This window comes from Melopsittacus undulatus, chromosome 15 (assembly GCF_012275295.1).
Source record: "Melopsittacus undulatus isolate bMelUnd1 chromosome 15, bMelUnd1.mat.Z, whole genome shotgun sequence".
Taxonomy (NCBI): Eukaryota; Metazoa; Chordata; class Aves; order Psittaciformes; family Psittaculidae; genus Melopsittacus; species Melopsittacus undulatus.
Window position 1 is genome coordinate 5031433 of NC_047541.1, and position 22087 is coordinate 5053519.

The 22087-nt window shown below is 55.3% G+C and overlaps 1 protein-coding gene across 6 annotated transcripts; it reads left to right on the forward strand.

Annotated features, from left to right (window-relative positions):
- Nucleotides 1–1043: 1043 nt before the first annotated feature.
- Nucleotides 1044–17650, forward strand: ST14 (ST14 transmembrane serine protease matriptase). Of its 6 annotated transcripts, none has more exons than XM_034069507.1 (20): nucleotides 1044–1180; nucleotides 1718–1884; nucleotides 8594–8747; nucleotides 8877–9004; nucleotides 9272–9342; nucleotides 9620–9780; nucleotides 10391–10426; nucleotides 10862–11099; nucleotides 11208–11347; nucleotides 11636–11733; nucleotides 11919–12028; nucleotides 12348–12478; nucleotides 12688–12792; nucleotides 13149–13256; nucleotides 13440–13553; nucleotides 14072–14200; nucleotides 14365–14551; nucleotides 15007–15281; nucleotides 16093–16229; nucleotides 16884–17650. In XM_034069507.1, exons 3-20 carry the CDS (start codon nucleotides 8597–8599, stop codon nucleotides 17043–17045), a joined length of 2481 nt encoding a protein of 826 aa, XP_033925398.1. In that variant the 5' UTR covers nucleotides 1044–1180; nucleotides 1718–1884; nucleotides 8594–8596; the 3' UTR covers nucleotides 17046–17650. The 6 variants fall into 6 exon arrangements, with proteins under 6 accessions (XP_033925398.1, XP_033925397.1, XP_033925396.1 ...); XM_034069506.1 differs by lacking the exon at nucleotides 1044–1180 and adding an exon at nucleotides 1292–1439; XM_034069505.1 differs by lacking the exon at nucleotides 1044–1180 and having other exon boundaries at nucleotides 1292–1884.
- The last annotated feature ends 4437 nt before the right edge of the window (nucleotides 17651–22087 follow it).

The following is a 22087-nucleotide window of genomic DNA, read 5'->3' on the forward strand; positions in this document are numbered from 1 at the left end:
TGTGAATCTGTGGGTGATTCCACAGCCAGTTTCCCTGCTGGAGGGTAAGCACGTTACCAGTATGTGCAGTCTCACCAAACCCCACTAGAGGGATAGCTGGAAGAACATCAGGCAGTTTGTTGTCTAAAAGACAGCTGGACCATAAGCCAGCAAAGCCCCTCGCTGCATACCCACATCCTTGTCCTTTGCACCACCACGGTGAGGGAAAGAAGAGGAACAAGTGAAACGTCAAAGCTGCACAGTTTCTGCTTGCTTGGTTTAAACAGCTGAGGAGACAGCAGCGCTGAAGCTGAACTTCCTTTCCTGTGGAAAAGCTGGTGAGCACTGGTCAGCTCTACTTGTTTGTGATAAACCACACAGAAATGGGCAATCCCGATGCCTCCCCAGCTAAATCATGCCCTAAGCTGATGCATTAGCAGCTCGTTAGGCAGACAGGACCTTAACTGACTTGGAATCTTGGGTGTGCCGGAGCGTGCAGCCAGGTTTCAGAACGCTCAGTGCCACAAACCAGGCAAGCCAGCCTGTCCACCCTGCTGCACTTACAGGCTGGCTGGCAAACCCTGCTGCTGATTCAGAGCTCACAAGAGGATCTCTGCTTTCCCAAGCCACAGAAGAGCTCAAGAGATAGACCCAGCTACTAGTGTAGTAGGACAGTCACATCCTTTGTTTCACCTCCTGTCCTTATCATCCACAGGATGGAGCTGGTCACTAGTGTGCTGGTCTGGTTTGATCCCTGGAGGGCACAGCTGTTTGTGCTCCCTGCCCAAGTCATGTTTGGAAGCAGAGCTCTCACCCCAGAGCTGAGATTTGACACCAAAGGGATCAGTTCCCATCCAAACCACGCAGTAATCCCTGCCCAGCTCTCTGGAAAGGTTCACCTCTGCTCTGCCTCCCAGCAGCATGTGGCCAATCCAGGGCAGCTCACTGCACTTTTACACCTCCCCATTCTCCAAGGCCAGTAATTATGCTCCTTGCTTTACAGATGAAGGGGCTGAATCACACCACGAGAGCTTCCCTCGGGCTCCGGAGCAGGAAGAGCCATCCCAGTGCAGATCCTCAGTGGAGCAGTACCCAGCGTTCACCTTTTGCTGCCGTTTCAGCTGGAAACCACAGAGCTCCTGGGTGACGTTTCCCTCTCCTCCCACTGAATCAGCCTTTTCTTTACCCTTTGGAATGCAAGGTAACAGGACACCCCGTGAGCTTTTATCTCTCTCCCAATCTCTTGTGCTGCTGCAGGAGTTGCCCGACCGGATTGAGCGTTTTAGCTGCAGACATCGGGTGGTTTCGGGGTTGTCCGGCAGGAATCTGGGTGGGAGGGCACAGCGGCTGAAACCTCCATGTAGGAGTCACACCGAGAAGCGAATCCTTGGGACACACAGCAGGGAGGAAAAGCCTTTGGCACCACTGACTGGATCCGGCCCTTCGCTGCTGTGGGGATGGTGGGTGCTCCTTGGCTGAGCTAGAATTACTGGGAACTGCCTCCACCAGGAGCTTTTCCCTGCCTCCCTTATGAAAGCAGCTACATTTTCCCTTCCACGTGGATGCCATTCCCAAGGCTGGGAGCTGATGTGGAAGTACCCTGCTTGCTCGGACAGCGGTCGCTGCTCCTGCAGCTAATCCCTGTCTTCTCCTGGGGGTCGAGGAAGTTTAGCTCTTGTGACCTGCATACAAAGACCGGCTTGGTTCTCAGGTTTCAGCTCTCTCCTTCCTCCTAAAGGCGTGTTAAACCTCCACTTGCTGCCCTCATAATGCCGTGGTGGCCACTCTGATACGAGGGGAAAACGTTAGGAAGAGGAGGAGGAGGTGACAGCTTCCATTGAATCAACTGATACCAGTGGGGAGAAACAGGCTTCGTTCCTTGCTGACTGCTGCCACTGCACGTGGGTAAGTGCTTGCTCTTTATGCTTCAGCTGCATCTTTCTGCATCTCAGCATCCTTCAGGCAGGCCACAGAGACACATGGGAGCATCTTACCACTAAAGGATGAGCTCTTGCTTTGATGGTTTGAGATATATGGTGCCCTGGAGTAAATCACTGTGCTTTGGCAGCAGAGAAGCAGGGATCCTGTCATTTAGGGCTCTAAACCAGCTGCCTCCCAGCTATATAATAGTTTATATTTAACATGTGTATTGCTTTCTTTTTACCTCCACGGGGATTGCATCCCCTTGTTCAAAGAGCCAGCTGGGCTAATGAATTAGTGTGTAAAGTCATTCCAGGGGCTGGAATGACAGGAAAACCTGGGCATTCCCAGCTCTGCGTGAAGCCAGGACTTGTAGAGCTTTGCAAGAGCCTCCTTAGGCCTCAAGGAGTGAGTCTGCAGCTTGCCTTCATTAGCCACATCCCGGAGCAGATGCATTTGCCTGGCAGAGATGAGTTTATTACACTGAACAGAAGTGTGCAGACACAAAGCGCTCGGGGTGGCTGCTTTGTTCCTCAAATACACAGTTTCACGGGGCTGATGGAGTCAGCTCCGAGCACCTACAGTCACCCAGGTAGGGAGTGGCTGTAAAAGCAGAGCTGGGCAGGGTTGGGCATCAGCAGGAGGGCTGAGAGCAGCTCCGGACATCAGTCAGCAGGGTTAGTTTCAGCAGGCTGACTAAGAAACACCTTTGGAAGGGGAATACCTGCAATCCAGAGGTACTGGTGCTGTGTGGGATGGGGGGATCCTGGTAGCTGCAGAGGGAGCAGGGGAGGTGGTGGTAAAAGTGTTGCTGTAAGGGCATAGACCTTAGGTTGTGGCTTTCCACCTAAGGAGAAAGCAGCAGGAGCAGAGGCCTGATGCTGCCTCTTGTTTCCTCAAACACCCCCAAACATGGGTTGTGCAGGAGCAAAGGGAAACAAAGGTAACCCAGCATGTCCCTGTGGGGTGGGAATGGTGGGCAGCTCCTGTTGCAGCAGAACAGAGCTCTGGACATGTAAGTGTTCAGGTGTGGAAAGGAAACCTGTTTCCAAGGCTGGATCAATGGGTGCAGAGAGGGATCAGCAGTGGGATGGGCAGGATTCAGATGCTGTGTGCTGACACAGACTGTCACATGTAAGCCAGACATGGGAAGAGCCTTTCCAACAGAGATAACAGTGGTCCAGCTGTTTGAATCCTGAGTAAGAAACCTGAATACTGGAGCAGGAGGAGGAAGGTCCTTCCAAGAAGGGGAAAATGATGGAGTGAGGCTGTGTCAGAAGGCGGATTTGCATGTTAAAAGGCTCTCTTTGAAACCTGCATTAGACCATTCCCATTCTCCTTCCCATTCCATTGTCCTTTTTCCTCTCTGGGTGGCACCGTTTAATATTAGACCCAGGGGCTATTGCTGATGTTTTTACTACCTGCCCTTTTGTAGGGACAGGCCAAGGGGAATGGCTTGAACCTGCCAGAGGGGAGAGTGAGATGAGCTCTTAGGCAGAAGCTCTGCCCTGGGAGGGTGATGTAGCCAAACGGAGAGCTGGGATAAAGGGAATATTCTGCTTGGGCAGCCTCTGGGTGCTGCTTTCTGGGCTTTGTGCCTGGGGCAAAAGTGCTTGTGCATGTAGAGTGCAGGGTTTCATCGCATCATGGTTGTTTTCCCCCCGAGGAGGGCTCAGACCTTGGCTCCCCTAAACCCATAGGGTCCGTGGTGGCACCGCGCACCTTTCCGTGTGCCCAGCACATGGCCAGAGGGTCCCAGCGCTTGCTTTAGGGCACGGCTTCCCCATGCTCCCCTCCTGCGGAGCGGAACACAGGAGGGGACACGGGATGCTTCCGGCTTCCCGCACCTGCCCGAGGCACGGAGAGGAGGAGCCGGGCACAGCGCCGGGGCCATGGCGGCCTGAGCCCGCACAGCACCATGGAGCGGGGCCCCGCGGCCTCCGGCATGAGGTACAGCACCCAGGCGCAGGTGAGCAGGGTCCTATGGGGGGACAGCATCCCTCGGGATGCAGTGGGATTCCCTCGCAGTGCGGTGAGGTCCGGAGAGCCCGTCCGGGCTCTCTTCCTGCTTCGGGCACCGCAGGGAAAGGAGAAATGAGCGCCTCGATGGGCGCTGCCGTCGGGTCTGATCTCGGCTTAAGCGGGGCGCTGGGATGCGAGTGAAGACGAACTGCATGGAGGGGTTGTGTAGCAACAGACCCAACTAAACCCGTTCGAGCGTCAGGGCTGGCTTTAACCGAGGGCTTGGGGGCTGATGTGTTTTGTTATCAGTGTGCTTTGAGACTTGAGTGAGCTTAAGCTGTGCTGCCTTTCCGCATAGGTCTTGCTGGCTGAGGGTCTGTGCCACGGCGCTGCTTTCAAACGGGGTTTTGGGGTTAAAGCAGCACAGGAGGGCTCTGCAGCTCACCTGGCTTTAGTCCTCACTGGCAAAGGAGAGCCCATCAAGCTTCCTTTGCCCCCAGCCCTGCCGTTTCCATGTGCTGGGACACAGGAAGGGGATGCTCTCACTGATACCGTCCAGCTCCTTGTTCCCTGGGCAGGTCAGGGTGACACTGTTGTGGCATCGTGTCCTTCCCTACCCGGCTGGTTCTCTCGGCACAAGCAGGTCCCTTTGTGCACATCCATTTTGTCCCTGCAGCAGTTCAAGAGGAGCTGCTCTGATCCAGGACTTCCCTGCCCTTCCTGGTAGTAAAAAGCCGGAGGAATTTGTTCCTCCTGGACCAACTGTTGCTGGACTTGGCTCCCTATAAAGATGGAGTGAACGTGAGTTGTTTTACACTGACTATGCCCCTCCTCGGGCGCAGGGAGGAGAAGCCTCTCCTCTTCCTAGGAAAGGTGCAGAGCTTCTCTCTCAGGTGAGCTACTGCTCGGGCCAGTTTGGCTGCTGTTGGTGCCAAGGGGTAAGGAAGGCAAGGATGCGGAAAAGGCTGAGGCTGATCCCGAGCACACCAGACCTTTGCTCAGCAAACAAAGGATCACTTGGTAAAAGCAGAGGGAGCAGCGAGAGTGCTCCCCAGGGCATGGCTGTGGGGAAGGTGTCGGAGCAAAGGTTCTTTTTGCCTTGCCCAGGGCACAAGATGCCATTTCCATCCGTCTTAAAGGCCTTTTCCAACTTAGTTCAGGCTGTATTTCCATGCTGGGATTAAGGAATAGGGATGGGTTTGCCAGAGAAAGGCAAAGGATGTTTTGTTATCAAGGAAAGATGCAGGATGCTGTTTGAAATAAGCCATTTACACCCGTGGCGTTTCCCTTGTGCTCTTGGCTCACCGTGTGTGTTCCAGAGAGGAATTTCATGGCTTACAGCTACACAAATGGGGCCTTTAAGGCAATGTTATTTCCCTCTCCCACCCCCACATTGCTGAGGCTTGGGTGTAGAAGTCTTCCTCTTGAGCAGAGGCAGAACTGGAAGCGTGGGCACTGTGCACCCAGCCCAGCCCGTGTGCCCTATGCAAACATGAACTTCAGTTCCTTCTGCCATAAACCTAAAGGAATCTGGTTTCTCGTGTGACTCACAAGGCAATCGGATGCTCCCGAGCTGGGAACTGGTGTGTGTGAAACTGGGAGGGGGGGACTTGGATTATTTCACTCTTGCACTTGCCCTCTGTGCTGGGAAGGTAACAAACAGTCTGGAGGACTCCATGTCCTCTATTTCCTCATCCCTGGTCCCTCCTTAGCTCTGATACCATCTTTTGATGGGGATATTGCCCTTAATATGGAACTGAAGACCCTGGCAAGGTTCTCTGAGTGCTTTACAGCCTGTGTTGGGGCAACACAGCATGAGCACACCTTAAGGAAACATGCTGTTCCCATGTATTTCCTATCAACAACAAGAAGAGAGAAGGTTATTATCACATCTCTTCCTGCAGCACAGTTGAGCAAGGGTTGTGTAGCTGTACTTGAGCTCCTTGGGTGAAGCCAGCTGATGCCATGCATGCCATGTGTTCCTTATAGCAAACAGGCTACTTCCCCTTATTCCAGCATCCCAAAGCTGCTGTTGGCTTTTGCTATGATCAGGTATTGAAAACACAGCTTTTTAGGCTCTCTGTGCACTGCCCAAGCCCACCCTGTTGGAGTCTTGCTGAGCTGGGTGGGAAGTTGATGGGTTTCGTTCCTCACATTCCTCCTGTGCTGTTTGCTTTTAGTCTGTATTGAAAGGAGAGGTGGGGATTGCCTCTTGGACACACAGGCTGGGACCAAACAGGAGTCCAATGACTCTGCTTCAGCTGGGACCTCCCCAGGCCACCTCAGCTTTGCATTTGATGGGCTCCTGTTGCTGTACGTTAGTGCCAGGTAGCGTGCCTTTAGCACTGAGGTTGCTTCTCTCCCCCTTTGTGATCTGTACATCTCTGGCTCTCAGCAGTCAGCCCTGGGTCAGACCAGGAATGAGTCTGGAATGTGCTAAAGGTTGAGGGAAGCACTTGGCTCTCATAGGTGCCTGGTGCTGGCCAAACAGCAGTGATAAGGGCTGGAGGAGCCCAGTCCTTCTGTGGGTCAGGGTCCAGTGACCCAGATGCTGTTTTGGAGGAGACAGGAGCAGTGAGGGCTTTTGGTCCCTGAGACCCATCCTGTTGGCTTGGTAGAACCCCTGGGCAAGGCAGAAATCAGCCTTTTGGGGAGATGCTGATCCCGAATGCTCTGTGTGCATCCCATCCTCTGGACCCCAGTTTGCAGGAGGGTGAGCACCTCCAACCCAGAGCTGCCTATGGCAGGTCCCACCGGTGCCTGCCGGACTTCCTGCTGTTGGGATTAGTCACTGCAGCTGGTTTATCCAGTCTGCTGCCTAAAAATACAGTGTGCTGGTTCCGGAGAAGGAGTGGGCAGGTTGGCTCAAGGACAGGGCTTTGTGCACACACAGACCTCCAGATCCATCCTTTGCCATGGCTCCTCATGGGATCGGTGCTCCAGGGGACACTGAGGCACGGAGGAAGCAGGGTAATGGCTTTCCAACCCATTCACTTGATTGGCATGTGGCTGCCCTGCTGCAGCAGCCACACCAGCTGGGCTGACGCTGTGACCAGGGCGTCCGACCAGGCCATGGCCAGCCCCATGAGGATGATGAAGGCTGAGTGAGGAGGAGGAAGTCACTGCAGCTGTGACTAAGGCAGGGGGAATAGCAGGGAAGGTTTTGTGTGTATGGTGTTTGCCAGAGGAGTTTCTTTGGGAAGGGTGAGCCTGAGTCACGTTGGGATGGGGGCAGTTTCTCAGGGAATCACAGACTGGGGTGGGTTGGAAGGGTCCTTAAAGCTCCTCTGGGGACCCCTTCCACTGGAGCAGCTGCTCCAAGCCCCTGTGTCCAACCTGGCCTTGAGCACTGCCAGGGATGGGGCAGCCACAGCTTCTCTGGGCACCCTGTGCCAGCGCCTCAGCACCCTCACAGGGAAGAGCTTCTGCCTTAGATCCATCCTGAACTGCCCCTGTTTCAGTTTAACCCCATGGGGGTGGGAGCAGGATGTGTCTTCACATCCTCTGGTTGTGATGGGTTGTTAAGTACCTGCAAAGGAAGCATCTGGGCACAGATAAATCTGGTACCAAGGTCCAATGGGACCTTTCTGTGCTGGGAGATTCAGCCTCTTACTCAGACACTGGGACATGGGGCTCCATGGAGACCATCCCAGCAGGACCTGATTCAGCATTCCTGTAGTGCCTGGGGGATGCTTCAGATCCTCTCCTTCGGAGTGAGAGGAGTGAGCAGTGCTTACCCAGCCTGTGACACACGATGGCTCTCAAGGCAGCTCCAAGAGGGTCAGGCTTGGATGGGGGGGATAAAGGGAGAGGATGGGAAAGGAGGACATCTGGAGTGTGAAACTGCCTAAAGAAGGGTTGGATGGTGAAGCATTCCTGCCCAGCTTCCATGCAGGAGCTGAGGTGGACGGGAGCTGTTTTCCTTCTGATTTAATCACATGGATTAGTTCCTCCCATCGGGTTTTCCCTCTGCAAAGACACAGCCTTTAGCTCAAAGAGGATGCTCCAATGATCGGCCACAGGCAGCATCTCCTGCTTGCAGCTGAGCCCTGGGTTTTGTCCATTGAAGCTGCACGTTGGGAATTCTGCAGGTGTTGGAAGGGAAGGAAATCCTTTCACTAACAGCAGGCATGTGTTGGGAAGGTTGCAAGCAGCAGAGGGTTGATGCCTGTGGGATGTGTGCCTGCTTCCTTCTCTTTACCTGGTTTGGGAGGTAGATGCTGCTTCCAAACTCCAGGCAATTGGATCGAAGAGTCCTGGATTTAGGATGTCTGAGTGTATTTCAGCTTTATTCTGTGCGTGTTGTGATTTGAAGCTTCCTTGGGTTGTGTTGTTGAGTTTTGCCTGTATGAACACGGATGCCAAGCAGGAATCAGAGCATCCCAAAGGATTTGGCCTCCCACAGCCTTGCAGAGGTGCATTTTTGCCTGCAGCTTCATCCGAGATCCCGGAGTCTGTGGGTTTGTGACTTACCCACAGTGCCTGTGCTGAGGACCTTGTGGGAAGCCCATAAAGGAACGGGATGTGCGTGGAGCAGCAAAGCAAACGCCCTCGGGGTTTGTGCTGCTGTGGGGTGGCCGCCGAGCAGCTGATGCTGAGACACATGGGGACTGTGGGCAGGTGGAATCCTGCAGTCAGCAGGGTCGGAAAAGACCTTTAAGAGCATCAAGGATGTCTCCAAACCAGGCTTTGGGATCAACCTCTTCCCCTTATCCCTTCTCTCCTCTCGCAGGACATGCATTGCCCTGAGGAAGGGGCGGTGTTCCTCCCTGCCATGAACTCCAAGAAGATGGAGAAGCGGAGCCGAAAGTGCTGGGTGGTCCCTACAGTCATTGCCTTTGTCATTGTGTCCGTTATCATCGGCGTCCTGGTTTGGCACTTCCAATGTAAGTGTATGTGCAGCTTTGGGAAGCAGGGACACAGCATTCCCACCCCCCCATCCCCATTGCTGTCACTGGGGAACTGCAGTCCCAGCTCTGATTCCCCTTCCTGACTCGGAGCTGTTGCCTTTCCAGACAGGAGTGAGTCCGTCAGGAAGGTTTTCAATGGCCACTTGAGGGTTCTGAACTGGGAATTCATTGATGCTTATGAGAACTCCAGCTCTCCAGAGTTCATCATGCTGGCCAAGAAGGTGAAGAGCACGGTAAGGGCTTCCTGCATCCTTCCTCCTGTGAGCAGGATTTGTGCCTCTCGCCCCATGTCCATGGGGATCTTGCATGTAGGACTGGCTGGAGTGCCTGCCCTCTGTGCTGAAGGGATTACCTTTCCCTTCAGATTGGGGTATTCCTTGTGCTTCCCCCTTGTTCTTCCTCTCTTTGGCCGTGCCCTGATTTTCCATAGCGGGCTTGAAGCTCTGCCTGTCCTTCCCTCACCTCCAGCCATGCTGAGCTCCTTCCTTTACCCCTTCCAGGTGGAGGATATCTACAGGGACCATGGAGACATTGGCCCTTACCACAAAGAGACTGTGATAACTGCCTTCAGGTGAGTGTTCTGTGCTGCCTGGGAGCTGAGGGAGGGCAGTGCTGGGATGGAGGCACTGCAGTACTCACCCTGGGTGAACCAGGAAAGCACTGTGCAGCTGCCTGCGATGCCTATTGCTTTGTGCCACTGAGGATGAAGTCAGTGGGTTGAGAGGGACTTCCCAGCCTGCCATGAATTGAGCTTCCCATTGAGACTCTCCCTTCCCTGGGGCTGGCCTCCAAAACAGCCTCTTGAAGGAGGCCCCTTCTTCTCCTGATCTCTCACCCCATCCCTGCAGCGAAGGCAGCATCATTGCCTACTACTGGTCCGAGTTCCTGGTCCCCAAGTCCCGGGAGGAGAGCCTGGACCGGGCCATGGCCAACAAGCAGAGCCTGGTGCAGAAGCTGAACATGCGCCTGCGGAACCCAGTGCTGCAGGTGGAGTCGGTCGTGGCTTTCCGTGAGTGCTGCCAAGGGCTGCTGGGGGGCAGCTGTGGGTCACAGCCCTCCCATGGGGACCGCTCCAAGGGGGGTGTAAGGGCCTGGCTTTGATGGGCACAGACGCGCTCCCCTTCGCTCCAACATTGTGTTCTCCTCTGGGGTTCCATGTGTTCCCCGAGGCAGGGCCAGACCCACAGGCAAAGCCAGGTCTGGAGAAGAGAAGGCTCGGGGGGGGCTTATTGCTCCCTACAAGTGTTGGCAGGAGGATGGAGCCAGGTCTGCTCCCAAGGAGCAAGGGATGGGACAAGAGGAACCGGCCTCAAGCTGCACCAGGGCAGGTTTAGATGGAGCTGAGGAACAATTCCTGCCCCACAGGGTGCTCAGGCATTGGAACAGGCTGCCCAGGGCAGGGCTGCAGGCACCATCCCTGCAAGTGTGCACACCCCCTCAGTGCCATGGGGCAGTGGTGGCTTTGGCAGTGCTGGGAATGGTTGGATTTGATGAGCTTAAAGGGCTTTCCCAACCTGATTGATTCCGTGATTCAATGTGGGTCCCAGGGACAATGTGAGCTTTGCACCCAGGGACTTCCAGAGCCCAAAGGCTGACAGCACCTCTGTTTTCTCTTGCAGCTGCGGACACCAACATAGCTTACTCCTCTCGGGACAGTAAGTACAGTTCTTCTGCAGTCTCATAGTGGCCTCTTTGGGGTGGTGGTTTTCCTTTGTGGCCTGAGGAGAGGTGCTCAGTGTGCTGCTTGGAGCTGGTTTGGGGTCAGACTGCAGCAGGGTGCCCAGAGAAGCTGTGGCTGCCCCATCCCTGGCACTGCTCAAGGCCAGGTTGGACACAGGGGCTTGGAGCAGCTGCTCCAGTGGAAGGGGTCCCTGGATGTTGGAACTGGATGACCTTTAAGGTCCCTTCCAACACAAACCAGGCTGGGATTCCCCCCCAGTGACTCACTGCAGATGGAGGTGGATAAGCAAAGGTGCTCCCTGCCCAGGCCCAGCCTGCAGGCAGAGGAGGAACTGTGAGTGCTGCCCTGTGCTCTTCAGGGCAAGGCAGGGCAGAGCCTCCTTGTCTGCCTGGTCAACCCTTCCCTGCAGGTGTCTGCATGTTTGCCCTCCACGCCAAGGAAGGGGAGGTCACCACCTTCACCACCCCAGGCTTCCCCAACAGCCCCTACCCCAACAATGCCCTCTGCTACTGGACCCTGAGGGCAGACACCAACTCCATCATCAGCCTGACCTTCAAAACGCTGGAGCTGGAGCCGTGCACGGATGGCAGTGACTACATCAAGGTGTACAACTCCCTGAGCCCCATGGAGCTCCACACCTTGGTCAGGTGAGGGTCCCATGGTTTCCCATACAGCTCAAGGGGGATGCAGGTACCGGAGCTCCCGGTGATGGTGCTGCTCTGTGCAGCCTAATGGATTCTGTCCTGGACTTCTAGGCTCTGTGGGAATTACGCCCCTTCCTACAACCTGACCTTCCTGTCCTCCCAGAACGTCATGCTCGTCACGTTGGTTACCAACAAGGAGGGCAGATTCCCTGGTTTCAAGGCCGAGTTCTTCCAGCTCCCGAAGATGAAAGGTGAGGGATGCGCTCAGTTTGCCAGGGAGACATCCCAGCTCCTGGAGCAAACCTTGGCTGCTGTATCCATATCCCCTGGGGAGGCCAAGAGAAGGTTTAGGTGGGATTGGACGTGGGGATGGCTGCAGGAAGCACCTCATTCTTCTCTCTCCTTTGAAGCACTTCTCTCTGCAGAGATTGATTTAACCTTGTTAGAGACCCTTGCCTCCCTTCCTATCCCACTGACAGCCACAAGGCTTGGGAGAACCAATCTCTAACCTGTTTTCACCTTCCTTGTCTATGCTCTAGCCTGTGGTGGGGTTCTGAGAGGAGAGAGCGGCACCTTCACCACCCCCTATTACCCAGCACACTACCCCCCAGCCATGGACTGTGTCTGGAGCATCCAGGTAAGATGGGATCCTCTCCCTGCCTCCCTCTCAAATGAACTTGGCTATGTGGGATGCGCTGCTTGGGTCTGACCTGGAGGCTTAGGAAGGGGTTTCTTTTCCTCCTGGGAAGTGTCTCAGTTCTGTGCTGCCCCCAAACACAGCCCAGGGAGCTCGTCCCCAGCTCATCCTGCTTCCTTCTGCAGGTTCCTTCCATGAAGAATGTGAAGGTGAGATTCAACATGTTCTATGTGCTGGAGCCCGGGATCGCCGTCAGCTCCTGCACCAAGGACTATGTGCAGATCAACAGCACAAGGTGGGCATCAGGCTCTCAGTTACATAGCACCTTGTGCTCCCCTTAAACCCGTGCTTGGGATAGGGATGGGATGAGCGCTGGGGTCTGACCTGCTCTGGTAGCTCCATGCCCTGTGGGGAGAAGGGAGCCACTTGCTCCATTGTGAGTGGCCCAAACCTTCTGTCAGTGGCAGCAAAAGGCAGCTCCTGCATCCCTGAGGTGCAGCAGTTTGTGATGGAATCCTCCCCATGCTCTCCCCTGCTGCCCCTTGGCTCTGATGTTTGGGGCACAGAAGCTTTGACCTGCAGCAGCTCATTCCCTTTGCTGTCTCTCCATGCAGGTACTGTGGGGAGCGGTCCCAGTTCGTGGTGACCAGTACCACTGACAGGATAGAGGTCCGGTTCCACTCAGACCAGTCCTACACAGACACCGGCTTCTCTGCTGAGTACCTGTCCTATGACTCCAGTGATCGTGAGTTGAAACCCTGGGGCTGGTGGAGGGGAACAGATCCAGAGGTTGTCCCTCTGTGCTGATGCTGCCCTTTAGATGGGGAAATGTGTTTGTCCAGGGGGGAAACACTGTGTTTGAGCCCTGCACACTGTAGGGAATGTGGGGAGGGCACACGGGGGGGGATGGCTGGAAGGTCCATGGCTTAGTTCATCCCTTTCCATCCCTCGCAGCCTGCCCAGGGCAGTTCACCTGCAACACAGGGCGCTGCATCGACCGGAGCATGCGCTGCGATGGGTGGTTGGACTGCGTGGATGGCAGCGACGAGAGAGCCTGCAGTGAGTCTGTGCTCGGGGTCTGTGTGGGGCTGGGCACTGGGCTGCCTTATCCCGGGAGGCACTCGGGGGGGGCACTTTGGGATCCTATCCCGCAGGCCATGTTGGACACAGGGGCTTGGAGCAACTGCTCCAGTGCAAAGTGTCCTTGTCCCGGGCAGGGGGTTGGGGCTGGAGGAGCTTTAAGTTCCCTTCCAACACAAACCAGGTTGGGATTCTCTGGGATCTCCCTCCCTTCCCAGCTGGGAATGTGTTTTCCTATGAGCAGTGTGGGTTCGGCTGAGCTCTCCAGGCAGTTTTGTTCTCCAGAACAGGGTAAATCCCATGCTATAGCCTCAGCTGTCACTATCCCTTTGCAGCCTGCACAGAGAAGCAGTTCAGGTGCCACAACGGTTGGTGCAAGCCCAAGTTCTGGGTCTGTGACAACGTGAACGACTGTGGCGACAACAGCGACGAGCTGCAGTGCAGTGAGTAACACATCCCATGGAGGGGGGCAACAAGGAAGGCTCACATTGGGATGGAGGGGAGAAAGGGCTGGGTCAAAGCAATGATGGGATGAGGCTGGAGCAGGGACTGGGGCTGTGGGTCAGGGGGTCTCTGGGGGTGCTGCAGGGATGGGCCCGGATCTCAGGAGCTGCTCCCTTCTCCAGGCTGCACTGCCGACAGCTTCAAGTGCAGCAATGGGAAGTGCGTCCCCAGCACACGCCAGTGCGATGGCAACGACGACTGTGGGGATGGGAGCGACGAGGGAAGCTGTGGGACAGGTGAGGAGGGGCCCTGGACACAGAGCTTGGGTCAGGGAACCCACAGGATCATCCGGTCCAACCATTCCCAGCACTGCCAAGGCCACCACTGCCCCATGGCACTGAGGGGGTGTGAACACTTGCAGGGACAGTGACTGCAGCCCTGCCCTGGGCAGCCTGTTCCAATGCCTGAGCACGCCCTGGGGCAGGAATTGTTCCTCAGCACCATCTAAACCTGCCCTGGTGCAGCTTGAGGCCGTTTCCTCTTGTCCCATCCCTTGTTCCTTGGGAGCAGACCTGGCTCCATCCTCCTGTCAGGTAGTAGTAGGGAGCAATAGGGTCCCCCCTGACCCTTCTCTTCTCCAGACTGAACCCCCCAGGTCCCTCAGCCTTTCCCCATCACACTTGGGCTCCATTGCCCTTCAGCACCTCAATGTCTCTCTTATAATGAGGGAACTGAACACAGGATCCAAGGGGATGGGCAGAGGAGGTGAAAGGGGTCCCCAGAACCTGAACTAACCCCTTCCCCCTGCCCACAGCAGCCCAGGTGACAGTCCCCTGCAAGGAATACACCTACAAGTGCCGCAACGGGCTCTGCATCAGCAAACAGAACCCCGAGTGCGACGGGGAGCAGGACTGCGCAGACAACTCTGATGAGGATAACTGCAGTGAGTAGGGGAAGGGGGAACATGGGTTTAGGAGCACTGAAGGGAAACAGGAAGGATTCAAGGCCAGGTTGGCCGTGGAGCAGCCTGCTCTATGGGCAGAGCCCATCAGTGTGGGAAAGGGGGGTACCCGGGAGTAACAGTGTGCCCCCTATGCTGCCCCACAGACTGCGGGCTCCGCTCATACACGAGGAGGTCCCGGATCGTCGGTGGGCAGAACTCGGATGTAGGAGAGTGGCCATGGCAGGTCAGCCTGCATGTCCGGGGCCAGGGCCACATCTGCGGTGCCTCGCTCGTCTCTGAGAGCTGGCTGGTGTCGGCAGCACATTGCTTCCTGCAGCTGCAGGGCATCAGGTATGGGGGACCCTGCTGTGGGGGTGATTCCATCCGGGAAGAGCCAATCCCTGTGGTGTTCCTTGGGGAAGCTGTTTAAGATGGAGACAGGCTGAGAACATTGAGGGTGTTTGGCTCCGAGGTCTGCATGCAGATTCCAGTGTCTGAAGGGGGGTACAGGGATGCTGGAGAGGGGCTCTGCATCAGGGACTGTAGTGATAGGACAAGGGGTGATGGGTTCAGACTGAAACAGGGGAAGTTCAGGTTGGATATAAGGAAGAAGTTCCCTGCGAGGATGGTGAAGGTGTTGGCAGAGAGAAGCTGTGGCTGCCCCATCCCTGGCAGTGCTCAAGGCCAGGTTGGACACAGGGCTTGGAGCATCCTGCTCCAGTGGGAGGTGTCCCTGGATGTTGTAACTGGATGAGCTTTAAGTTCCCTTCCAACCCAAACCATTCCATGTGCCTTGTGGCTCACAGGTACTCAGACCCCAGCCTGTGGACTGCCTACCTGGGCCTGACGGACCAAGGCGACCTGAGCAACACCAACGTGCAGATGAGGAAGATCAAGCGCATCATCTCCCACCCCTACTTCAATGACTACACCTACGACTACGACATTGCTGTGATGGAGCTGCAGACCCCTGCCACCTTCTCCTCTCTTGTCCAGCCCATCTGCCTGCCTGATGCCACACACAACTTCCCTGTGGGCAAGGACCTGTGGGTGACCGGCTGGGGAGCGACGGCCGAAGGAGGTGGGTGATGGAGTCGATGTGTTTGGTGTGAAGTCTGAGTTGTGTCCTTAAATCCCTCTTAATGGTGGGGAGGACACAGCCTCTTAGGAGGCTTTCCCCTCTGTGTCTGAATCCTGGTTGGTTTGGGGTCTGTTTTCTTGTGGACCAGTTGAACTGGTCATGGCAGCAAATCTGAGATCATAAACTGATTCTTAGGCCTGCAGCAGTCATCAGTCCATTAGAATGCAATGAAAATGACTGATGGAGTTGTTATTAATGGAGGTGCTCGAATGTTTTTACATAGCTCTTAAAGAGAAAGTCAGGAGGAGCTCAGATACTGATACAGGAGCAAAGTGAAAGTGCAGAAGTCTCTCAGGCACCAAAATGTTTTGGATCCCAAACCTGGCAATGTTAAGCTCTACACCAGGAAGAGCCAAAACCCAGATCCATTCTTCTCCTCTGTCAGTCTTATGTGGAATGGGATTGATAGAGCATTCCTTATGCCTTAGCATCACCATAGTAAAGGACTGTGGTGTTCTTTATGCAGGCATGGTTTGGTGGGGTAAAGGTTGGACTTGATGATCTTCAAGGTCTTTTCCAACCTGGTTGATTCTATGGGGACAACAACTCTGGGAAGAAGGGGAATCACCTGGACACAGTGTAAATGTACTGGCTTACCTTGAGCCTGGAGTCAAAGGAGGTTCCCTTAGGAGCACACAATGTTCCTGCTGGGAAGATGGCATTAGGAGCGAGGGGTTGGGTTGTTGGGAAATGCTGCTTGAAAGGGGCCCACACTTCTCCTGATGGTTCTCCATCCTCCTGCTCCCAACAGGTGTTGGTGCCTCCATCCTGCAGAAGGCAGAGATCCGGCTCATCAACCAGACCGTGTGCAACCAGCTGCTGACCGACCAGCTCACGCCACGGATGATGTGTGTGGGGATCCTGACTGGAGGTGTGGATGCCTGCCAGGTAGGAACCAGGCTGCTGGCTCAGCCCTCACTGACACAGCACTTCCATAGCCAATAGACACCTCCATGTGGAGCCACCTGGATGCAGGACTTGGGCTCAAAACCATCACATCAGTTTGTTACTGTTATCAGAACCATGGTTAGATAGGCTGCTTGCTTAGTTCTGCAGCTTGCTCTTAGTACATTGAATAGGCAACAACTCCACATGGATCCCCAATGGAATGCAGGGCTTGGGCTCAAAACTATCACATCAGTTTGTTGCTGTTATCAGAGCTGTGGTTAGGTAGGCTGCTTGCTTAGCTCTGTAGTCTGCTCTTAGTACATTGAATAGGCAACAAGTCCACATGGATCCCCAGTGGAATGCAGGACTTAGGCTCTGGTAGCAGCAATGAACTGGAGCAGTGACTTAGGTGGAGGGTAGACTGCTTGTTTAGCTCTTTAGTCTGCTCTTATGACCCTGATTAACAATGAATAGCTCCTGTTGCCACACTTCAGTCTGTGTTTCAGGTTTATGTACAACATTCCATGGGAAGGGCCAGGAACTTGGGCTCGATTCTGAGTGGAACGATTGCTTATGGCTCAGTTGTGCTGCTTCACTGTGACACTTCACATTCAGCCACTGTTGGTGCTCACACTGCCCCTTGTTCCCATGCAGGGAGACTCCGGAGGGCCCTTGGTCAGCGTGGAGCCCAGCAGCCGCATGTTCCTGGCTGGGGTGGTGAGCTGGGGTGATGGCTGTGCACAGAGGAACAAGCCTGGGGTGTACACCCGCCTCACCAGCCTGCGGGACTGGATCCAGCAGCAGACCGGGCTCTAAGGACACACACGGAGCCCTCTGTGGGCACCTCTTGGGCTGGGCCCTGCACATCCAGCCTCAACTGTGAACTTGAACCCTCCCTCTACCTCGCACCGAGTCATGTTCCCACCTGCCAGCTTAGGAAGGCATGGACTAGGACTGATTGGAGGTTATGGATGAGTGAGTGCAGCTCCGATGGACAATGGGGTAGGAGCAATAGGAGCACAAGAGTTAATGACAATCAAATTAAAGAGGAAAGGAAAAGAAACCACTTTGTCTTGAGGGGAAAACATCACTGGGACGGGTTCAGAACCAGCTTCTCGGGATCAGGCCTGTGTTGCTTTCCAGACAGCCGTCCTTGGCCCTTGCTGTTGGGTTAGAGCAGCAGTGTCCATAGGGACAGCAGTGTTGGCATCGCTGGGTGTCATCACTGAATGGGCAGCCCTGCAGCACTCTGAGACCTGTCTGACTTCTGGAAAGCTAAATGTGACTTGTGAATGTGCTGATTTCAGTCCTTTCCGCCCAGTCCTTGCCAGAGAGCACACTCCAGGTGAGTTCAGTTCATCCTGTAAATACCTTGTTTTGTAAAGCTCTGTGAATGGGAATAAACTGGGATATTTTCTAATGCTCCGGCTCTGTGCTGCTGCTCCAGTACCACACTGCAGTCCTGTACCCATCCCGTGGGCACCTGGGAGAGCACAGGCACATTCCAGGCAGGAATCCTTGCAGGAGGAGAGTCTTTGCCCTCTGGTTGTGGAACCTGTGCTTGCACAATGGACAAAGTGCTTACTCACCAGGTCTGCTATGGTATCCATCCAGCCTGGTCCATGCTGCTTGCAGGGTTTCTCCCTTGCACAGAGGATGGGCAGCTGGCTGCAGCAGGGAGCTAGAAGGCAGATGGAATCATGACTGGTTTCATCCCAGTATCCCCATGAGCTCCCTCAGACCCAGACCCATACAGGATACTGGGGATGTGCCTGACTTGAGGAGCATCCTCAGCCACAGCACAATGGATGCCAGCGTTGCGCATCCCTGTCCTAAGCTCAGCCCAAACAGGCTCAGACACACATTTAGGAATGGTGCAATCCATCCATGTGTAATCCCTGCTCCATGCAAGGATATCCCACCTCCTGGAATGTACAGTCCTACCTCATTGCTACAGGAGATCATGCAATTAAAGATCTCCCTGTATCCAAAGCTAAAGCAGAGATCTCCCTGTATCCAAAGCTCATCCTCCCATTGCCCTGCTTGCAGAGGTCCCTGCACTATGCTCAGCCCTGCACTGTTCCCAGTACCCCCAGTTGTGCCCGCTCGCACCAGTTACAGACCAGCCCAGGCTGTGCAAGCATTGAGCAGCAGGCACCAAAGCCTGGCCCTGGCCCACAGGAGAACAGGCCAGGACAGTGCTTGTCTGTACCCACTGTATCCACACCTGGAGCTTCCCAGCTCCTCAGGCTTTTGGGCCAGGGCACCAGGAACAGGCTTGGATCAAAGCATTCCTGCAGGGCACAGGAGAGACCCAAGTTACAAGGGAAAACAGTGTTAACCTAGAGCCTCATCCTGCCTGTGGGGAGCTGAGAGCAGAGGGGCTCCTGGCAGCCCTGCTTCATCCAGAACAGGTCCTTTTGCTATCCCACAGCCACAGTGCGCTCTGATGCTCCCCATCCCCTTCAGCACGCAGGGGATGAGCACGCAGGCTCCCAAGGACCCAAAACACCTGGTTATAAGGCAAAATGAGAGCAGAAAACACCCTCAGGACCCTCAGTTCCTCCTCCTTCGTTGGGATGAGCTCTGGCATCTGGATTTGGCCAAGAGGAATAAAGAGGCTCCTGTTTCTGACCCCACTAGGTGTCTCTCTTGGCCAAGGCACACGGGCTCCGGCTGCAGCAGCACTGGGAAGGAGAGAGGTCCAGAGCCAGGGAAGGATGTCCAGGGTCAGGGAAGGATGTCCAGGACCAGGGAAGGATGTCCAGGGTCAGGGAAGGATGTCCAGAGCCAGGGAATGATGTCCAGGGGCAGGGAAGGATGTCCAGGGCCAGGGAAGGATGTCCAGGACCAGGGAAGGATGTCCAGGGTCAGGGAATGATGTCCAGGGCCAGGGAAGCAGCCAAGGAGCAGGGCTGCGAGCCCCAGACCCTTGTCCCAAAGGCCAAAGGGAAGGGAGGTGAGAGGAGAAAGGAGGGATGTGGGAGCAGGGAAAGGGAGCGTTGGATGGAGCCTGAGCTCCCATGAGGGGCTCCAGGGGAAAGGCAGCTCTGAATCAGCCTGGAAAACCCCATCCTTCAGGTCCACTGGTGGCCAGTGGATTTCTTGTCCCCCATTCCCAGTTCACCAGCACCTCCAAAGCGATTCCCCCTCTGGCACAGCACCGAGGTGGGAGGTGGAGCAGAGGCAGCCTGGTCCCCAACACCCAAACCCCTGGTGTTTGTGCTGCATCCCAGCAGTCGTCTTAAAGCAAAGAGAAGGGGAGCCCCATGCAAGCATTGGGGCAAGCACTCACCCCAGGAAGCCAGCACAAACCACAGGGGCAGGGAACAGGGAGCAGGGAGGATTGCATGTTCCTGGGAGCAATTGGGATAGCTCCAGGGGCAGGAGGAGGGAAGGAAAGGCTGCATCCCCTTGGAAATGAGGCCAGGTCAGCATCCTGAGCTGCACGTTCCAGATGGGAACAGATGACTTGCAAGGGGCAAGCCACCAGGAAAGCATCCTTGGGAGGAATTACAGGGAAACATCCCACACAGGGCTTGGAAAGCCTGCACCCTCCATGGACCATCCCGCCCCAGACCAGCACGCTCAGGGGGTCCCCATTCTCTGAGCCCTTGCATACAAGAAAGCAGCAAGTTCTCTCTGGCCTTCAAGCATCCAAGGCATCTCCATCACATCCCTCAGTGATCCCAATCCAGGCACACTTTCCACCTCACCCTTACCACTACTCGAGCCCCACTTGCCCAGAGATTCCAGCCTGGATTGTGCTGCCAAACTGGGGCTCCAAAGGGGCAGGTTCCCCCCTGCCCATGCCCAGCTCCTGGAGCACTGGGTGCTCCCATCTCCTGTCCTAGTGTTGCAGCATCACCCCAACAGCCCAAGACCTTGTGTCCCCTCTGCCCCTAGGTACATACATGACCTAGCAGGGGGCTCTTTCACACATCTATGGGGTGTTTCCCCTTCTCTTGCTCACCCCAATGTACAAACCCCTCAGCACAACACAACACCAGCCTCAGCTCATAGAGTACCAGGAGATGATGCTGAAAAGGAGACTTCAGAGCAGGCTCTTAGAGACACAACACAGGGCTCAAGCCTTGCAGATCCAGACTGAGCAGTGGTCAGCATCATGCAGCTCCTGCCTATCCAGCATTCCATGGCTTCCTGGCCTAGTCAGAAGACAAAGGATCAACCCTACCTGGGTTATAGCCTCAGAGCAGTGCACAGGACCTCCTTATGGGATCCTGGAGGGAACCCTCCTTAAGGGATTCCCAGGTTGAGCATCCATGACAAAGGGATGCAGCGCAACAGCATCTCCTGCTCAAGAGAAGCCACTGTGGAAGGGCCACCCCACACCATGGGGTACATAGAACAGGTCAGAGCTGCAGCTCAGCTGTTTCCTTGCATCCATGGTTTAAGTGCTTGGGACTGAAGTCCCACCTTGGGCCCCTCACCTGGGATGGATTCTCTCTGTGCACACCTTGTGGGTACTCCATGCTCTTCATGCAAGCACAGCTGGCTACAGACACAGCCTTGGAGAGCTATCTGGGATCATCCTGCTTCAGTGGGAAACACCATCCCCGAGGCAGAGCTCAGAATAGAGCCTCCTGCTTTCGAGTCCCTTGGCACAGGTGGAACCTTCCCCATCTGCTGCACTTCCAGCTCAGGATCATGACAGCTTCTTCCCAAGGAGAGAGCCTGGAGCGTTGCCTTGGAGACTGCAGCCAGAAGGGTGAGCTCAGCCGGGCACTGTTAGCACACATTCCTGCAGGGAACACCGGGATCATGCATGGAGAGGGTGGATCAGGCCCCACTAACATCACTGTTACTCATGGGCCTCAGCTTTGCTCCTCAGAGCATGGCCACGGTGCCCATCAGAGCACTGACCCCTCTGCCCCAAGCACAGGGCTCCCCCGGTGCCCACTGTCCACTTCCCCATAGCATCAAACTGGAAACCCCACTGCTCACCTCGAGCCACTACTTCCCAAGGGCTCCTCCATGCCCTCCACCCAGCTTTCCATCCATCACATCCTATGTGACCACACCAGCAACATCCCATCCCAACCCTAACCCTAACCCTGCCACCGGCCTCTCAAGCACTACCAGTTTTCCAGCCTGCCCTAAGTATTCCTGGGATTATCCTAGTGGTGGCCACTGGATTTGCCGCTAGTTTAGTCCCATGCATGGCCACGCTTTGTTTGCCCCCCTTCTTGTGCAGGCTCCCATTTGAGACTGTATCCAAGGCCTGATCCTGGTCGTCTTGCATGGAAAATGACTTTATCCAATCATGAGTCGAGCTCCTGGTTGCACAGACAGGATAACCCAATGGGTAAATCCTCAGCTTTAGCAAAACCACTTCTTGCCCAAGTGCTAAGCACAAGCAAAGCCTCCAACACTACCAGCGAGTGCCACGTGTTCAGTTTGCCATGGAATTCCACACTTGGAGGGGGATCTTCCCAGTTTCCACTGGGTCAAGCCTTTCACAAACCTGGACTCCTATAAGGGACCGATGCTCTGCCTATGCTGTCACTGCCTGACAGTCCTCGAGGCCAGCATCACTGTGCTAGCCCCATTCTAAAGCCTTAGAATCCAGGGGAACACAGAGAAGAGACCCAGAAGGAGTTAAGCAGGGTTCAAGGCCTCTGCTGAGCATCACCCACTGCCTGCTCCTGAGGGCGAGCTTGGAACAGGGAACGGGAACAGAGCAGGTGGAGGAGGAGGAAAACATCTCTCATGTTTCCCAAGGGGAAAGGATGAGATCCCTGCTGCTTGACTCACTTAAACTGGACCCAGTACAGGAAACTCTGGTGGAGGGAACAGTCCTTCCCCCATAGTGGGGAATGGAGAGGTTGGAGGAGCTC

Coding starts and splice junctions, on each gene's coding strand:
- ST14 (XM_034069502.1), top strand. CDS start 3,818: ATGGAGCGGGGCCCCGCGGCCTCCGGCATGAGGTACAGCACCCAGGCG. Junction 9,781..10,390: donor GGAGTCGGTCGTGGCTTTCC/GTGAGTGCTGCC, acceptor TTTCTCTTGCAG/CTGCGGACACCAACATAGCT. Junction 11,100..11,207: donor GAGCTCCACACCTTGGTCAG/GTGAGGGTCCCA, acceptor CTGGACTTCTAG/GCTCTGTGGGAATTACGCCC.